The following is a 15300-nucleotide window of genomic DNA, read 5'->3' as shown; positions in this document are numbered from 1 at the left end:
AGGGCCTCACATTGCACATAGTGAAACCCCTCCCTCACAGAATGAAACTCTAACCCCACCCACTCCAGCTGTGGTGGCCACCTTTTTCAGCTCCATTCTGAAATTGTTTTTTTGCAGCACGATGGAAGGAAACAACAATTACTCCTCAAGCAAAGAGTATCAGGCACATCCTCTTACAATAAGAGATACCTCATACACAAACATTCTCTTGCTGGTGGTCCGTTCCATCAATCTCATTGGTTTTGCACTTCCCCAATTTCCCACGCAAGCTGTCTATCCTCTTGCTGAAGATGATGAGCTAAATCAGGACTGATAGATTCTCTTTAAGTTCTATCTTTCTATTTTTTTCCCCTTATTACTAAATTATTCAAAATGGAGCCAGATCATGGCAGCATTGGGAATGCTTTTCAATATATTTTACTGTTTTTCTCACTGTAAGGTATATGACAATAAATTATTCCATTCAAAATCATTCAATTCTTCATCTCCCCTTTTACTATCCAGCCCCAGTCACATTGAATCAAAGTGCCATATATACTAAACCACTTTCCACCAGAGTCAAAGTCAGGGTGTTGCTGATTGTTGATGAACACCACCCTGACTCCTGCATTACAGCTTTCCCTTCAAAGCTCTAACATCTCAAAGCTCTAACATTTGTGGGCGGCACGTTGGCACAGTGGTTAGCACTGCTGCCTCACAGCGCTAGAGACCCGGGTTCAATTCCCGCCTCATTCTTCCCGTGTCTGCGTGGGTTTCCTCCAGGTGCTCCGGTTTCTTCCCACAGTCCAAAGATGTGAATTGGCCATTGCTAAATTGCCCGTAGTGTTAGGTAAGGGGTAGATGTAGGGGTATGGGTGGGTTGCGCTTCGGCGGGGCGGTGTGGACTTGTTGGGCCGAAGGGCCTGTTTCCACACTGTAAGTAATCTAATCTAATCTAATCTAATCTCTCCTCATTTAGGTATTAGGTTGTCTCATTTCACAACTGTAATTTCCTGCTACCTTCAATCCACACAGTTGAGTTCCCCAATATCCCTTCTACATCATTGGCCTCAGATAAAGCCACCTTGACAATTAGTGGAAAGACCCCAGGACTGACAGTGGACAAACCCCTTGATATATGTCATCGGCCCTGAACGATTAGTGACCAGATCTTTGAATGATCTCCATGTAGCTCCCTGATTGACTTATCACAACTCCAATAGTTAGTTGCACTTGAGGCATAGAATGCGCCTTTAAGCTCTAGTTCAGAGAGCAAAGCATAAAAAGACAAAGCAGAGATGCTGTGAACACAAAGCAGACTCCAAAGTGAGTGAGCAGCCCTGATATATAGCTGGGGCTGTTTTCCCTGGAGTGTCGGAGGCTGAGGGATGACCTTATTGAGGTTTATAAAATCATGAGGGGCATAGATAGGGTAAATAGACAAAGTCTTTTCCCTGAGGTGGAGGAGTGCAGAAATAGAGGGCATAGGTTTAAGGTGAGAGGGGAAAGATATAAAAGGGACCGAACAGGCAACTTTTTCACACGGGAGTAGTGTGTGTGTCAAATGTGCTGCCAGAGGAAGTGGCAACATTTAAAAGGCATCTGCATGGATATATGAATAGGAAGAGTTTAGAGGGATATGGTCAAATGGGACTAGATTAGTTTAGGATATCTGGTCTGCATGGATGAGTTGGACTGAAGGGCCGGTTTCTGTGCTGTACATCTCTATGACTCTATGTCAGTGCCTGGTGTCCAACATGGAGCTCCAGAGGAACAAAACGTGAGTGAGAGTTGCCAGGTAACCACTCTGATTTCTATGTCAAACATTGTCACCATCTAGTTTCGATCCGACAAGGGCGGGGTGCGAAAGCAAAACCTCATATCAATGAACAAAATTAGGTAACAAAGAGATGTTAATACATAACATTGCATGCCACTAGGCTTCTCACCACTCACTAGCGACAAGCTTGTTACGCCATTTAACATTTAATTGGAAAACGGGACACCTTGCTCTTGACCTCGAGAAGCATCTGACTGGCCATCTCCCATTATTTTCTCAATTTTCTCTCCATTACCTATGTTGTTCAGGGGCTAAGAAGATTCCACCCAGAATTGATGTTTTCAGCCTGTGGAGTTAACTCTGTTTTTCTTTTTTTCTTAGATGATGCAATACCTGCTGTGTATCTTCAGCATTTTCTCATTTTCTTTCAGCACATAGGATCTAACTTAAGAATTCCAGAGTATTATTTTTTTTTGGTCCTTGAAGGATTAAGGCTAGAAAATTTTAGTCAGTGTTTAAGAATGTTTATTATGCTAATTAATTCTTTTTCACATTTATAGTAATGATTATAATATCAGAGTATGAGGTAATTAAATATATATAGCAACTACTCCAAATATAAGTAAATAGTCAATAATATCTCCACTTAACAATGAGTCATAGATATTTGTTACATGACAATTCTATCCTCAATTTAACGCAATGCTCAAATACACCCACAAATCAAATAGATACTGATACAAATATGTCAAGACAGTCCATTCACTTCCACTATGACTTTCTAGTAATTGAAAGTGGGTAGATGTGTGTTTAAAGGAGAGTTTAATTGCAGGCCCTGGCAGAGATTTATTCTAAATACAATCAACAAATGGCTACCATTGATTGAGTGTGTCCCATTGTTTATTTCATTCTAGCTTTATAAAAAAAAGTCCTTGTTTCTATACCCCAGGCTGTTATTTCCGAGGGTAATCAATTGCCAACTATATCACAGTAAAAAGGGGGTTGCATATCAGGCAGAATGTGTAAGGCTGATGGATTTTCCTCCTGAAATGAACCTTATCAAGTTGTTATAACATTCCAATAGCCTTTCATTTCCATAATTTTTTTGAAACTGAATTCAATTATCCTCGATCATCCATATGTCCAGACCTGACTATTACCCTCGAATAATCCCAAAACACCTGACAACACTCCAGCCCTGACCAGACCAGAATGCCAGCACCTCCCCCAGACCCAATAAACATGCCAATCATGTTTAAGAATTCTCTGGATTACCTTTTCACTCCTCCTGAATTAATGTCAGAAATATAATTTGTATAATCTTGTAACTTTTTGAAATGATTCTGGGAAACACACAGAAACAACTGCTTGGTGAAGAGTTAATCATGTATGTGACAATTGGTTTGTTAGTCCTTCAGGTTAAAGCACTTTGTATGGTTTAGTTTTTAACAAGCTTTCAGTGAAACTCCTAATAAAGTTATTCCCTTGAATTGCTGTGTATCAATATGTGCACTTTACCAGAAAAAAATAACTTTTTAAATTTCCAGGTCACAGTGATGTAATCATGGGCTTGGCTTCTATGAATCGAGATGACCTCTATGAAAGACTCAAATTCTTGCAAAATGGTAACGATTTACAGCTCTCTGAACACTATTTTGCTTGATAATGTTTGAACAGCTCTATAATATTGCTCATTTCTAAGGTCAGAGGTTTTTTATGGTGAAGTACACAATGGCCTAGAATTTCCAGGCAGTGACGATGGTGGTCATCTTGCCACTCCCCTTGATGCTTTCTCTGATCCAGTGATACTACCTATTTCTCCTGGGATCTTTCAATCTTGGCCAATGCAGAAATGGGCAGTTGGGGTGTGGGGAGGAGGTGTGTGGAGTGGTAGTCTTAAGTCTCTCAGTGGATGAATGTGGGTTGGTGAATGGATGAATGAATACGTGAGTGGATGATTGAGTAAATGGATAGGTGGGTGTGGTGGGGAGTTGTATCATTATTCTGTCTCGTTAGGGAGTGTTTTCAGATCTGATTGGCATGTCTATTGGGTCTGGGGGAGGTGCTGGCATTCTGGTTTGGACAGGGCTGGAGTGTGTCAGGTGTTTCGGGATTATTCGAGGGTAGTAGACAGGTCTGGACATATGGATGATCGAGGATTAGTTGAGTCAGGTTGAGCATAGCTGTGCGGTCACTGATAGTGTGGTTGGATCTGGAGAGTGATTAGATTTTTGCAGGTAGTCAGGGAAGTATTTGGGGGGTATTCATATAAGTTTGTGGGGTGAACTTGTATTTGCAGAATTACATTTTACATTGCTCAAAAACTGCATGAATTCATGTAAGATTCCGTAAATGCATTTTTTAGATTAGAATCGGTTTGACCATTGTGGCACAGATAACCTCACACAGAGAAGCTAACACCTTCAATACATTATCTGGGCTGACATGACACCAATTGTTAAAGTTCACTTGACAATATAACTTTTTAAAAAAGTTTTGCAGTTTACATATGTAAGAACTGAAACCAACATAGTCATTCTAGAAGATGAGAGACTTAACAAACAATCCAGGTCTTTTTTAATATATAATTTCAGTTACATCACACTTTTGCTACACATTCTGTGTCTTACAATCTTATTCTGCACAACACCTGATGAAGAAGCAGCTCTCCGAAAGCTAGTGCTTCCAAATAAACCTGTTGGACTATAACCTAGTAATGTGTGATTTGTAACTTTGTACACCCCAGTCCAACACCGGCGTCTCCAAATCATGAAAAATTTCTATTGTGTGGTTTAAGATTTTTCCATCTGTTCTATATCTAGACAGCTTGTTTTTGTTTGCAACTTCTGTTAACAAAACTTGTTTTGTTAAAGAAACTTTGCAGACTTGTGTAGCTATGTTTGAGTAACTTGTCAACATGTTAACTGAATATTTCGAAAAATGAGTTTTATTCATTTTGTGACCTGCTGTCCAGTAGTACCATCAGCTGGGATTGAAGCTAGTGTTAAAATTTGAAGATAATGCCACATCAGGCAGTATTACTGACAATGGGAATGACTTAACAAAATATAGAAAACACATATCAACTTTGTTGAGTGGACAGATAAATAACAAATGAAATTTAGTAAAGCAAAATGTGAGGGGGGTTCATCTTGATGAAAGGAAGCAAGGCAAATATTCCTTGGCGGTAAAGCTTGAGGAGGAGCAGAGCGATTTGGGAATGTAAATATCAGTAATTAAAACCAGAAACATATTTCATTGCAACACTATTCAAAATGCCTTAAACAATTCAATTTACACTAGGTTTCATTATAGAGAAAGCACAGCAGACCAGACAATCCTGGTGAAGGGTCCTGCCCATAACATCGACTCCCTTGCTCCTTGGATGCTGCCAGACCTGCTGTGCTTTATCCAATGTCACATTTTATTGATTCTCACTCTCCAGCATCTGTGTTCCTCACTATCTTCTTCATTATAGAGAAGACTAGAATAAAAATCGATGGAAGTAGTGTCACATTCATATATAATCTTAGTTCAAATTCACTTGAAATACCGCAAAGTTCTGGTCTGAAAGGTAGGAGAGGATTTAGAAAATATCACATGCTTTTCTGTGTTTCATATTTTGGCTCATGTTTTGTATAACTTTTCAACCAAGTGAGTATTCAAACAAATAACCTGTCCCAAAGGACAAAATATGGTTTATAGAACCTAATGTTTTACAAAATGTTTTTGTTTCAAAACTCTATTGGTGTTGTAGCTATTGGTGCAATTCCATCTCCATTCGACTGTTACATGTGTAACCTTGGCTTGAAGACTATGGCTCTTCGAATGGAACAACACTTCAAGAGTGCGCTGGCTGTAGCCCAGTTTTTAGAGGCAGATCCTCGGGTGGAGAAGGTTATTTTTCCAGGTTAGTGCTTAAGACATGATTTCTATTATCAATGTGTAGATCTATTTTGGTAGCAAACTGACTTGATAGATGCAATAAGGTTAATGATCTTATTCTGTCTTTGTATTCTATTTGCTATCTGATTGTTATCCCTAATTGGATCAATTAACAAACCCATCAGATGTGACTTAGTTCATTAGATACTCTGTTTCATTTCATAAAATTACAATATTGATAAATGTGCACATGTCCAAAAACCACATCAGCCTTATATTACGCTTCCTAGTATAGCACAGCCAATATTTTACATTGAGTGCATTTCCTTTCCTGTGATTGCAGTGTGATATGTACAGGACAGCTTTTAACTGTCATGTATTGCTTTATTCACTTCACATAATATCAAGAAATGCCTGGAGGCACTGGATATTACAAAGACTATACACCCTGACCAGAAACTAAACTAGACAAGACATATTAATGCAATGGCAATAACAGCAAATCAGAGGCAAGGAATACTCCGATGAGCAATTCGCTTCTTGACTTCCCAAAACCAGTCCACCATCTACTAGGCACAAACTGGGAATGTGATGGAATAGTCCCCACTTGTCTGGATGAGTGCAGATCCAATATAACCCAAGAAGTTTGACACCACCTAAGACAAATCAGTCCACTTGATTAGCAGTACATCCACAAACATTCACTCCCTCCAAAGCTCAGTAACAGCAGTGTGCACTATTGACAAGATGCACTGCAGAAATTCTACAAATCCTACAAACCTCCTTAAACAGCATCGTCCAAACCTCTGGAAGGAAATGGGCAGCAGATACATGGGAATGCTACCAACTGCAAATTCACCGAGTTGGCAGTGCACAACATCCTTTAATGAGGAGGAGAAAGCTAACATGGAAACCAGGAGGGGAAGTTGTATAGTTAGCGTTTGGGTGTAAATCAAATCAATTCATCAGAAGGACGGTCGTGAGGACAAAATGAGATTAGAGACAGCAAGAGGGAATGTGAGCTCAGGACTAGGGTAAGAAGTACCCTTAGCAGGATTTTACTCAGTGGGCTAGTTGAAGGGAAGGAAGTATGGGAGACAGATCTTGAGCTGTGACCAAGAAATCCATGAATTTGACACACTGTAAGAAACAGGAAATTAGCATTGCAATTTAAGATGGTCTTGGAATTGTGATACAAAAGAGTGGGTCCTCATCAATAGTTGTTAACATTGACAACGAATGGCTAAACCATTTTTCTACCATGTCTTTTCAAGAGAGTCGATTTAGTGATATGAAGATGAAGGCCACTTACCTTAACACAATCTCATTTGTATGTGTATTGGTGTGGGCTACACAACTGGAAGATAAATATAGTTGAATATGAAGCATTTTACTGTGACAACCCCTGCTGCTCCATTCACTCCCTATTCTCCACAAGTGATAGCGTACTGCAGTTCTGGCAAGAAATCCCATTCTGGTTTATATATACTTCATAAACCTTTATAAATGCCACCTTTATTTTGTCAATGTATATTTTTCAGGTCTCCCTTCTCATCCACAATATGATCTGATAAAGCAGCAGTGTACTGGGAGTTCGGGCATGATGGCTTTCTTGATTAAAGGAGATTTGGAAAATGCCACGACATTCCTGAAAAACTTAAAAGTGAGCACTTTTGTAATTTCTTCCTACCTATGTCTTATTCAAATTTACGGGATTAATATTTGCCACTCTTATAACAGGTAAACATCATGTTCACTTCTGTTTGTGTTCCAACAGTACAGCTGAGCCTAATTTCAGCATTGACAAATTAAATGGGGAGCTTTTCATTGTCTTTTTTAAAAAGAGAGAGGCAACTTTCTGTCATAGTTAGGGGGAATAATAGAAATTTGCTGCAGTATTTCAGTACCTTGGCCTAGTGTCTATGCTTCAACTCATTGCTCCTCTACATTAGAGTATCAAATGTGCCTCCAAACGCATCCTCACCCAACATCCTCAGACTTGCGTTCTTCACAGATTGCTGCAAATTCCCAGCAGGCTCAGGCAACATTTGTGGAGAAAGAGAGGGAATTTGTATTTCTGGTTGATATCTTTTTGTAAGTTGGGTCATATTGCATGGAGTTTAAGCTGCTCTATTCCCAAATTCATCACAAAAGTTAAAGATATTAACTAATACGTAAAATTCAGAAATTTTCCTCATTTTTAGACCCAGGTTGATAGACCAGGATTTTTAAAATACCAATAATTACTTTTTTTATTACATGTAATTAGACTTTCCCTACAGGTAGACAGTCATAAACTGTCGGCATCTAATATTATAAGTTAAAACTCTTCTTCCTACATAAACTCTCCTTATGCACAGATTGACAAATATTGACAGGAAAAATAAAAACATGGATGGAGGGAAGACTGGAAAAACATTTTTTCACAAGATCTGTTTAATTGTACTGATAAGAATGTTTCTTTTCAACTTTTCATTCTCCCCTTGTCTGCGTGGGTTTCCTCCGGGTGCTCCGGTTTCCTCCCACAAGTCCAAAGATGTGCAGGTCAGGTGAATTGGCCATGCTAAAATTGCCCATAGTGTTAGGTGCTTTAGTCAGAGGGAAATGGGACTGGGTGGGTTACTCTTCGGAGGGTCGGTGTGGACTTGTTGGGCCAAAGGGCCTGTTTCCACACTGTAGGGAATCTAATCTAAATATTTCCAGTGATTTGCAAGAGTCACTGGGTGGCTGTTTCACTTCTGAAAGGTCTCTGACTTTCAATTAATAGCCAATGCTTATAGCAATTGCTGAAGAAAAGATAAATTAGTTTTCTACTGTTTAAAGTGGGTTTTGACTGCAGTGAACAGAGGCAGACAGGTCTTAAGCTGGTGGTGATCTGATCACTTCTCCACCTTTGTTTCCCAGCCACAATCTTTTCAGTTACCTGAGAACCAATCACAATGTTGGCAGGCAAGAGGCCTTTGTTATTAGTAACTGGTCACTCGTCCATAGACCAATCAACTTCCTGTTGCCAATTAGAACTCCATCTGAATACTCAAACCCTGAGCTCCAGCTCATCTGCAACCCACATTCCCTTTACTGCTTGCTCAAACACCTAAATTATGTTCACCATGAGCGTCAGTTAATTGTTTTTCAAAATATGCAGCAATCCTTTCAACACTGGTTTTAAAGCTGTACTTTCACAGTCCAGTTCACAATTCTAAAATGTATAAAAATAAAGACATGGTATTTTAACTAACATCAAAAGCTAAGAGATATTTAAGCACTCAGGCAGCTGGTTCTTATGTGATTGGAAGCAAAAACACTAACTAGGCAAGAGACAATACTTAACAAGCCCTCTCATGAGAAATGATTAAAATATACTATTTTAATGTTGTATATATTATATTTACCATGTCACAGAATTCATACTATATTCTAATGGAGATAAATTACATGTCAGTGCAGTAACGCTGTCTGTTGGAGACTCATCCCTCATCATAGTTCTGGTCACCAGGTTATAGGAAAAATATTATTAAGGTAGGGAGGGTTCAGAAGAGATTTACCAGGATGTGGCTGGGTATGAAAGGTTTGGAACATTTTTCACTGGCATGTAGGAGGTTAAGAGGTGACCTTACAGAAGTTTATAAAATAATGAGGGATATAGATAGAGTTGATGGTAGTTGTCGTTTCCCTAGGATGGGGGATTTCAAGAGTAGGGGGCACATTTTAAGGTGAGAGGAGATTTAAAAGAAAAGATATGAGAGGCAAATCTTTTACACAATGGATGGTTTGTATGTGGAATGAACGTTCTGAGGACGTGGTGGATGAGGGCACAATTGCAATGTTTAAAAGATATTAGGATAAGTACATGAATAGGAAAGAGTTAGAGGGATATGGGCCAGGAGCAGGCAGGTGCGACCAGGTGAGTTTGGGATTGTGTTCAGCATGGACTGGTTGGACTGAAGGATCTGTCTCCGTGCTGTATGACTCTATGACGCTATGTAGCAGATTATAAGCAAGTTCAAAGGCAGAGAAAAGGGTTGGAAGGGAGGGGGAAAAATGAAAGGGAAGATCTTTGAGAGGATGGAAGATAGGAGAGATTAAATAACTGAGAGGATGATGTTTAAGATATAGGAGATGGTAATTGAACAATGAAAGATACTTCTAGAAGAGTTGTAAATGGAATAACAGAATTATTATTAACAGATCCTGCCCAAAAACATGTGAGCAGTGGATCTAATTTTGTTCAACTCAGTATTGAGTCTGAAAAGCTTTAAGTGCCCAATTGAAAGATTAGGGACTGTTCTTTTAACATATACGAGGTTCAAAGGAACATTGTAGGAACCAGTGTATAGCGGTCAAACTGTAAGGAAGGAACCGTGTAAAATGGAAAGGGTATTTGATGCGACTGCAAAGGAGATGTTGCCATGGAGGGAATAGTCCTTTAAAATGCTCAAAGGGAAGGAACAGGTGAATTTGATTGCACTAGCAATGTCATGGAAGCTGGTGAGGTGATAAAGGAGAATGCTGGGAAAAGATCATGGTTCTGCAAGGGAAATGTCTGGAAAATAGCATGGACAGTGTCAAGGGCCCTGTCAACTACAATAGAAAAGGAACTCTGAGTTGCTGGTACACTTTCAGCAGTATGTTGTGTTTGTTTGCTGATAAAACCAGTGATTTCATTCATTGCTGCTGTCTTGGCTGATTACCAAATGTGGCTCACACTGTGCCTTGAAACTTGGACCTTTCTGGCCACAGTGATTCAGTTCCATAGTTGAGCAGACTGCTCAACTATTTGAATAATATGATGATAATTCAGGATTTTAATAATGGTTTTACTTCTATGTTAGATGAAAAATTGATCGAGTTTGATTCTTATCATCAAATTAAGTTTATGAAACAAGAGATCTTCTGTTTTTCAATGGGAGAGGTGGTACATAATGTGTCTCCAAAGTGAGATTCTGAATACAATAACCTTGTTTGCTTTTCCTGTTGTGTCTTTCTTTTCAGCTGTTCACCCTTGCGGAGAGTTTGGGAGGATATGAAAGTCTAGCGGAGAATTCGTAAGGAACTTGGATTTATGGATTTATAAATCACAGAATTTTAGCATTAAAAAAAGTGGCTAAACTTGAGATAGAGCAGTTTAGGGATTTGAAAGTGAGTATGGAAATTGCGTAAAGGTGATGATCGAAAACAAATGCTTTTACAATGTAAGCAATGAAATATGTTTACTAAACATAATTCATGGATCTACACCATGGAGCTCGTTCATTTTCTAACAACAGAAGTGTATTGGAGGCATGGTAGCACAGTGGTTAGTACTGCTGCCTCACAGCAGAGACCTGGGTTCAATTCCTGCCTCAGGCAATTACCTGTGTGGAGTTTGCACATTCTCCCTGTGTCTGTGTGGGGGTGCTCTGGTTTCCTCCCACAGTCCAAAAATGTGCAGGTTAGGTGAATTGACCATGCTAAGTTGCCCGTAGTGTCAGATGTAGGGGACTGGGTCTGGGTGGGTTGCTCTTCAGAGGGTTGGTGTGGAGTTGAAGGGCCTGTTTCCACACTGTAAGAAATCTAATAAATTTATATTAAAAAATTAAACAAAATGCTCCCTATTAACAATATGGTTTCATACTATATATTTTCTACATTCTGATTTTTCCAAGAATTATTTTATAAGACACATCAATCTGAAGAATGATTTACCTCTGTACAGTCAACACTGCAGTCCTCTAGATAATTTCTTTATTTTTCCTTAGCACCACCTATAATTAGATGTAAAATTTTAATTTACCATATCCTGACTATGAACAATGCAACCCCAAGTTCTCATTTCTTTCTCAATACTTCAAAGCTATTTCAGCTTGTTCCTTTCCTTGGCAAAAATACATCACCCTAGGCAATCTTTAGGCTTCTGTTCTCCAAAGGTTCAAGCTGATATTAATCCTCACCCAACCTCCATGCGTCAATAATGAATTTAGTGTTTTATTCAGCTTACAGCACAGTTCTATCTAACCATCATTTATTTTGACTATCTTCTCTCAGTGAGTTGAAAAACATATGAGATCCAAACCTCAAGTAAAGCCTCATCCAGCAAAAATCCAGATAAATTTCACCAGGCAGCTTTCCAAAGCTCATTCCATCTCTTTGATAACGTAGCCTGTTTTGGGTAATTCTGAAATCAAACTTTATCTAATCATGCCTCATTTTTTAATTCCGTTAAACAAACATGGTAACATGTTGAAAAGTCATTCTTTTACATACTTTGGTAATCATTATAGCCCAGGATTTGAATTCCCTTCCCTTAGCTGCTAACTCCTTAAGGCAAGAAGATCTTGACATTTCTATGCTGTGTTTAATTGCTATTTATTCTATTTCCTACAGTTAAACTTTAATTCCTTTAATAGTTAAACTACAACCTATGCTTTGAAACTAAAAGGTATATTCTGAAACCCTTGAACCAAGAATGAGATATTCACAGAAACACACTTACTTTGAAATGTATTTCAGAGTTTGTTGATTTAGCACAAACCAATCCACAAGAAGCATGTGACTATTTGCAATTGTCCATAATCAATGAGTCTTTGAGAAGAAGATATTTACCTTTGTACATTTTAATAGTTTTGTGCAGATGATTTGAGTAACCAACTGAAAGATTTTCACGGGCTCAAAATAAAGAGAAAGGACTCTTTAATGCATTCATCCCAGAATCTGATGCTATATGACTCAGTTAGGATTCCAGTAGATGTTAGTACTGGACAAGTCAGACCTCAGAGTGAAATCTGGCTTGATAGACCGGAGTCACAGAATTGCTACAGCACAAAAGAATGCCATTCGGTCCATCATGCCTGCACTAGTGCTCATCTCTTGCTTTATCTTCATATCCTTGAAGACCATTTCTATCCAAATAATCTAAATGTCTTCTTGAATGCCTGAACCAAATTTACCTTCACCTTATTTCTAGGCCCCACCATGTTTCATTTTTGAAGTTTTTTTTCCTCTGTGGTGATCAGTCATTGTATATATTCACACGAGGCTGCTAATATTCCTTTAACAAAAGACCAAAAACACAAAGCCATATATGTGACAATTGAGTAAGATTCTAACATAAACAGAGATTTTCAATTCTTTTCCCAGCAATATCTTTTAGTCATCCATCCCAGTGAAGTATCATTCCTATATTAACTCTTTCATTTCTTACTCAAATGACTGTTACCAACTCTTCTCCTTGAACTGCGTAAAAGCTTAAGACTTCTTTTCAGCTCTGATAGCCAGGATTCCGTTTTCTAACATTAACAGCCTCGAGATTTCTACCAACTACCAGTTTGCTGTCTTAATGAACTGATAAGGAACGAGCTGGGAAACTTTGTGATGCTGTAACTTATGTTTTTCCTTAGACATAAATTATGCTGCTACTGTATTTCTGAAAAAGCATTTAAGGTTTACAGAGGGTCAAATATATGACTGTCCTACCTTGCAACTCCTCAAAATTACATTTCCTTCTTCAAATATGGTATTGGTCTAAGATGGGTTAGTTACATCCTGGATTATTGCATGAGGGGATAAATACAATCACTTTTTAAAAGATGTAATCATTTCAGGAAAGCCTTTTGGATAGTCTCAAGAAAGTGTACTTAATATTTCTCACTTTAGAATATATCTTTTTAAGACAGTGAGGCAGCTTTTTGGGTATGTAAATCAGGTCACATGATCCCTGACAGCTATCATTACAGTTTATTGTTCACCTATTAAAGAAAAAAGTTAATTTAAAAGAGTTCATATTGAATATAACTCATGTTTCAAAAGCATTAACTATGAAGTGCCTTTATAAACATAATGCTGCTAAATATTTGCACTCTGTTTGCATGAACAATGTGTAGATGCAGAAAAGGCAATCAGTTGGAAATTTTCCAGAGATGATTTGTTACTTTAATTCCTCCCAAACATTAATAAAAGTCCAATACTGCACCCCAGTTATTCCATAAGTTACTTAATTCTAATTAGTAGCTGCTTGAGGGCTGTGCTACTTATTGAAAATGCTCAATTTTCATTAATGATTAATTCATCATAAATGAGCAATAAAGTGAACAAGTTTACAGCAGCTGACTGTGTAGTCAATGGGATTGCATTGTTGACAAAAATACTTCAGTTTCATATGTTTTGCATTTTTAATTTCTTAACAAACCCTCTGAAATAAAACTGAATAATCCACAAAGATTCAATTTGATTTCTTGCTTTATTGTTCCTATATGATGAATTACTCATTAGTGAAAACTGAGCATTTTCAACATGCAGCACATCCCTCACGCAGCCACAAATTAGAATTAAGTAACTTATGGGATTTGTACTTTTAATTTTATGTTAAATAGATTTTCATTATCAGTATTAATCTATTTCACAATGACTGCTATTAATTAATTTTAATACCAATTATTAAAAAATTATTAAAGCTCACCATCATCCCTGATATTTAAGAATTTTGAGAATTACTTATAACATTAAAAAGTTTGTTGCATTTTTGTCTCCATCATTTCATTAGACTTTTCCATTGAACTTTTTTTGCTGATTCTTTCAGTAATCAGACAGAACTGATCTGATTTATGGTCATTTATTAAATTCTGTTCTTACAACCTTTAATATGTATATCTCATTCTACACAATTTCTAGTAAAATTTGAAATTTTGTTATTTTTGTTGCTGTTTTAAAATAATTTTAGATGTCCACTTTTACAGGCATGAATATGTTTAGTACTTTTTAATCATTCCAAATACAGTTAACCCTTTTTTTGTTTAAAATATTTAAACTAAGCCCACCAAACCTTTAACTACATCTTGGAACATTTTTAATTTTAACTTCTTCCAGAGATTACTACTTTTTAATTCTTTATCATAACAAAACAATATTGTTTGTCATCCTGATAGATATGAATTATAACACCACTGATGAAATTAGACTACAAAATAGGTATGAAATACAAAAGGCTGAGTGATTTTTTATGACACCAATGTCACTGGGATTAACTCAGCTATCTTCAATATGTATTTTGTTCATGTAATGTCTGCACTCTATCTGAAAAGACATAAATAATTTAGCATACACCAAGTATTTTCTCTGAAGCATGTATGAAGAAAAGTAAACTTCATGCTTGACAAATATGGTCCACTAAAAATGCTTGTGTGTAAATGTATCTTCCCATTCTTGGCATCTGATAAAATTTAAAGTGGAAGTAAATCATGCAAGCCCAAATGGCTATAATTAAGTGTTTTTTGTAATGTTCCAAACCTTTCCTTTATAAGGGAAATGAAATGTCACATCCCTAATTGTTTTAGCTGCCTTCCTGGATTGCACTGACACCATGAATAAATCCCTATGTTGTTGAGCCTTCATGAGGTCTCCCTATCCTGAGGTCTGTGCTGTAGATCTGCTCTTAGACTAGGCTGTTCCTAGTCTGAGTCTGCTTCCTCTCTGAGTCTGCCTTATCTCAGATCAATCATTACTTGACTCTAAGGAGTTCCAACAAATTCTTAATTACATACCATTATATTGATCTTTGTGTTGCAACTCTATTATAGTTGTTCCATTCCTGTCCTCAGTATCTCAGTGGTATTTGCCTCATTATTTCAGAGCTACACATCTTACATATGAACAACAAATGTTCCACTATTATACTACACGCA

General features: G+C 37.6%; 1 protein-coding gene across 1 annotated transcript in view; it reads left to right on the top strand.

Annotated features, from left to right (window-relative positions):
• Positions 1 to 15300, top strand: part of LOC140465106 (cystathionine gamma-lyase-like) — a 61811-nt gene that overhangs the window by 42383 nt on the left and 4128 nt on the right. Inside the window, exons 7-10 of the mRNA XM_072560973.1 lie at positions 3307 to 3384; positions 5517 to 5669; positions 7186 to 7307; positions 10637 to 10689. Coding sequence (XP_072417074.1) covers positions 3307 to 3384; positions 5517 to 5669; positions 7186 to 7307; positions 10637 to 10689 — 406 coding nt within the window. The remainder of the gene's footprint in view (positions 1 to 3306; positions 3385 to 5516; positions 5670 to 7185; positions 7308 to 10636; positions 10690 to 15300) is intronic.

The sequence above is a fragment of the Chiloscyllium punctatum genome, chromosome 41 (assembly GCF_047496795.1).
Source record: "Chiloscyllium punctatum isolate Juve2018m chromosome 41, sChiPun1.3, whole genome shotgun sequence".
Classification (NCBI taxonomy): domain Eukaryota; kingdom Metazoa; phylum Chordata; class Chondrichthyes; order Orectolobiformes; family Hemiscylliidae; genus Chiloscyllium; species Chiloscyllium punctatum.
The sequence above is the reverse complement of the archived record's forward strand: the minus strand, read 5'-3'. Positions and strand labels throughout refer to the sequence as shown.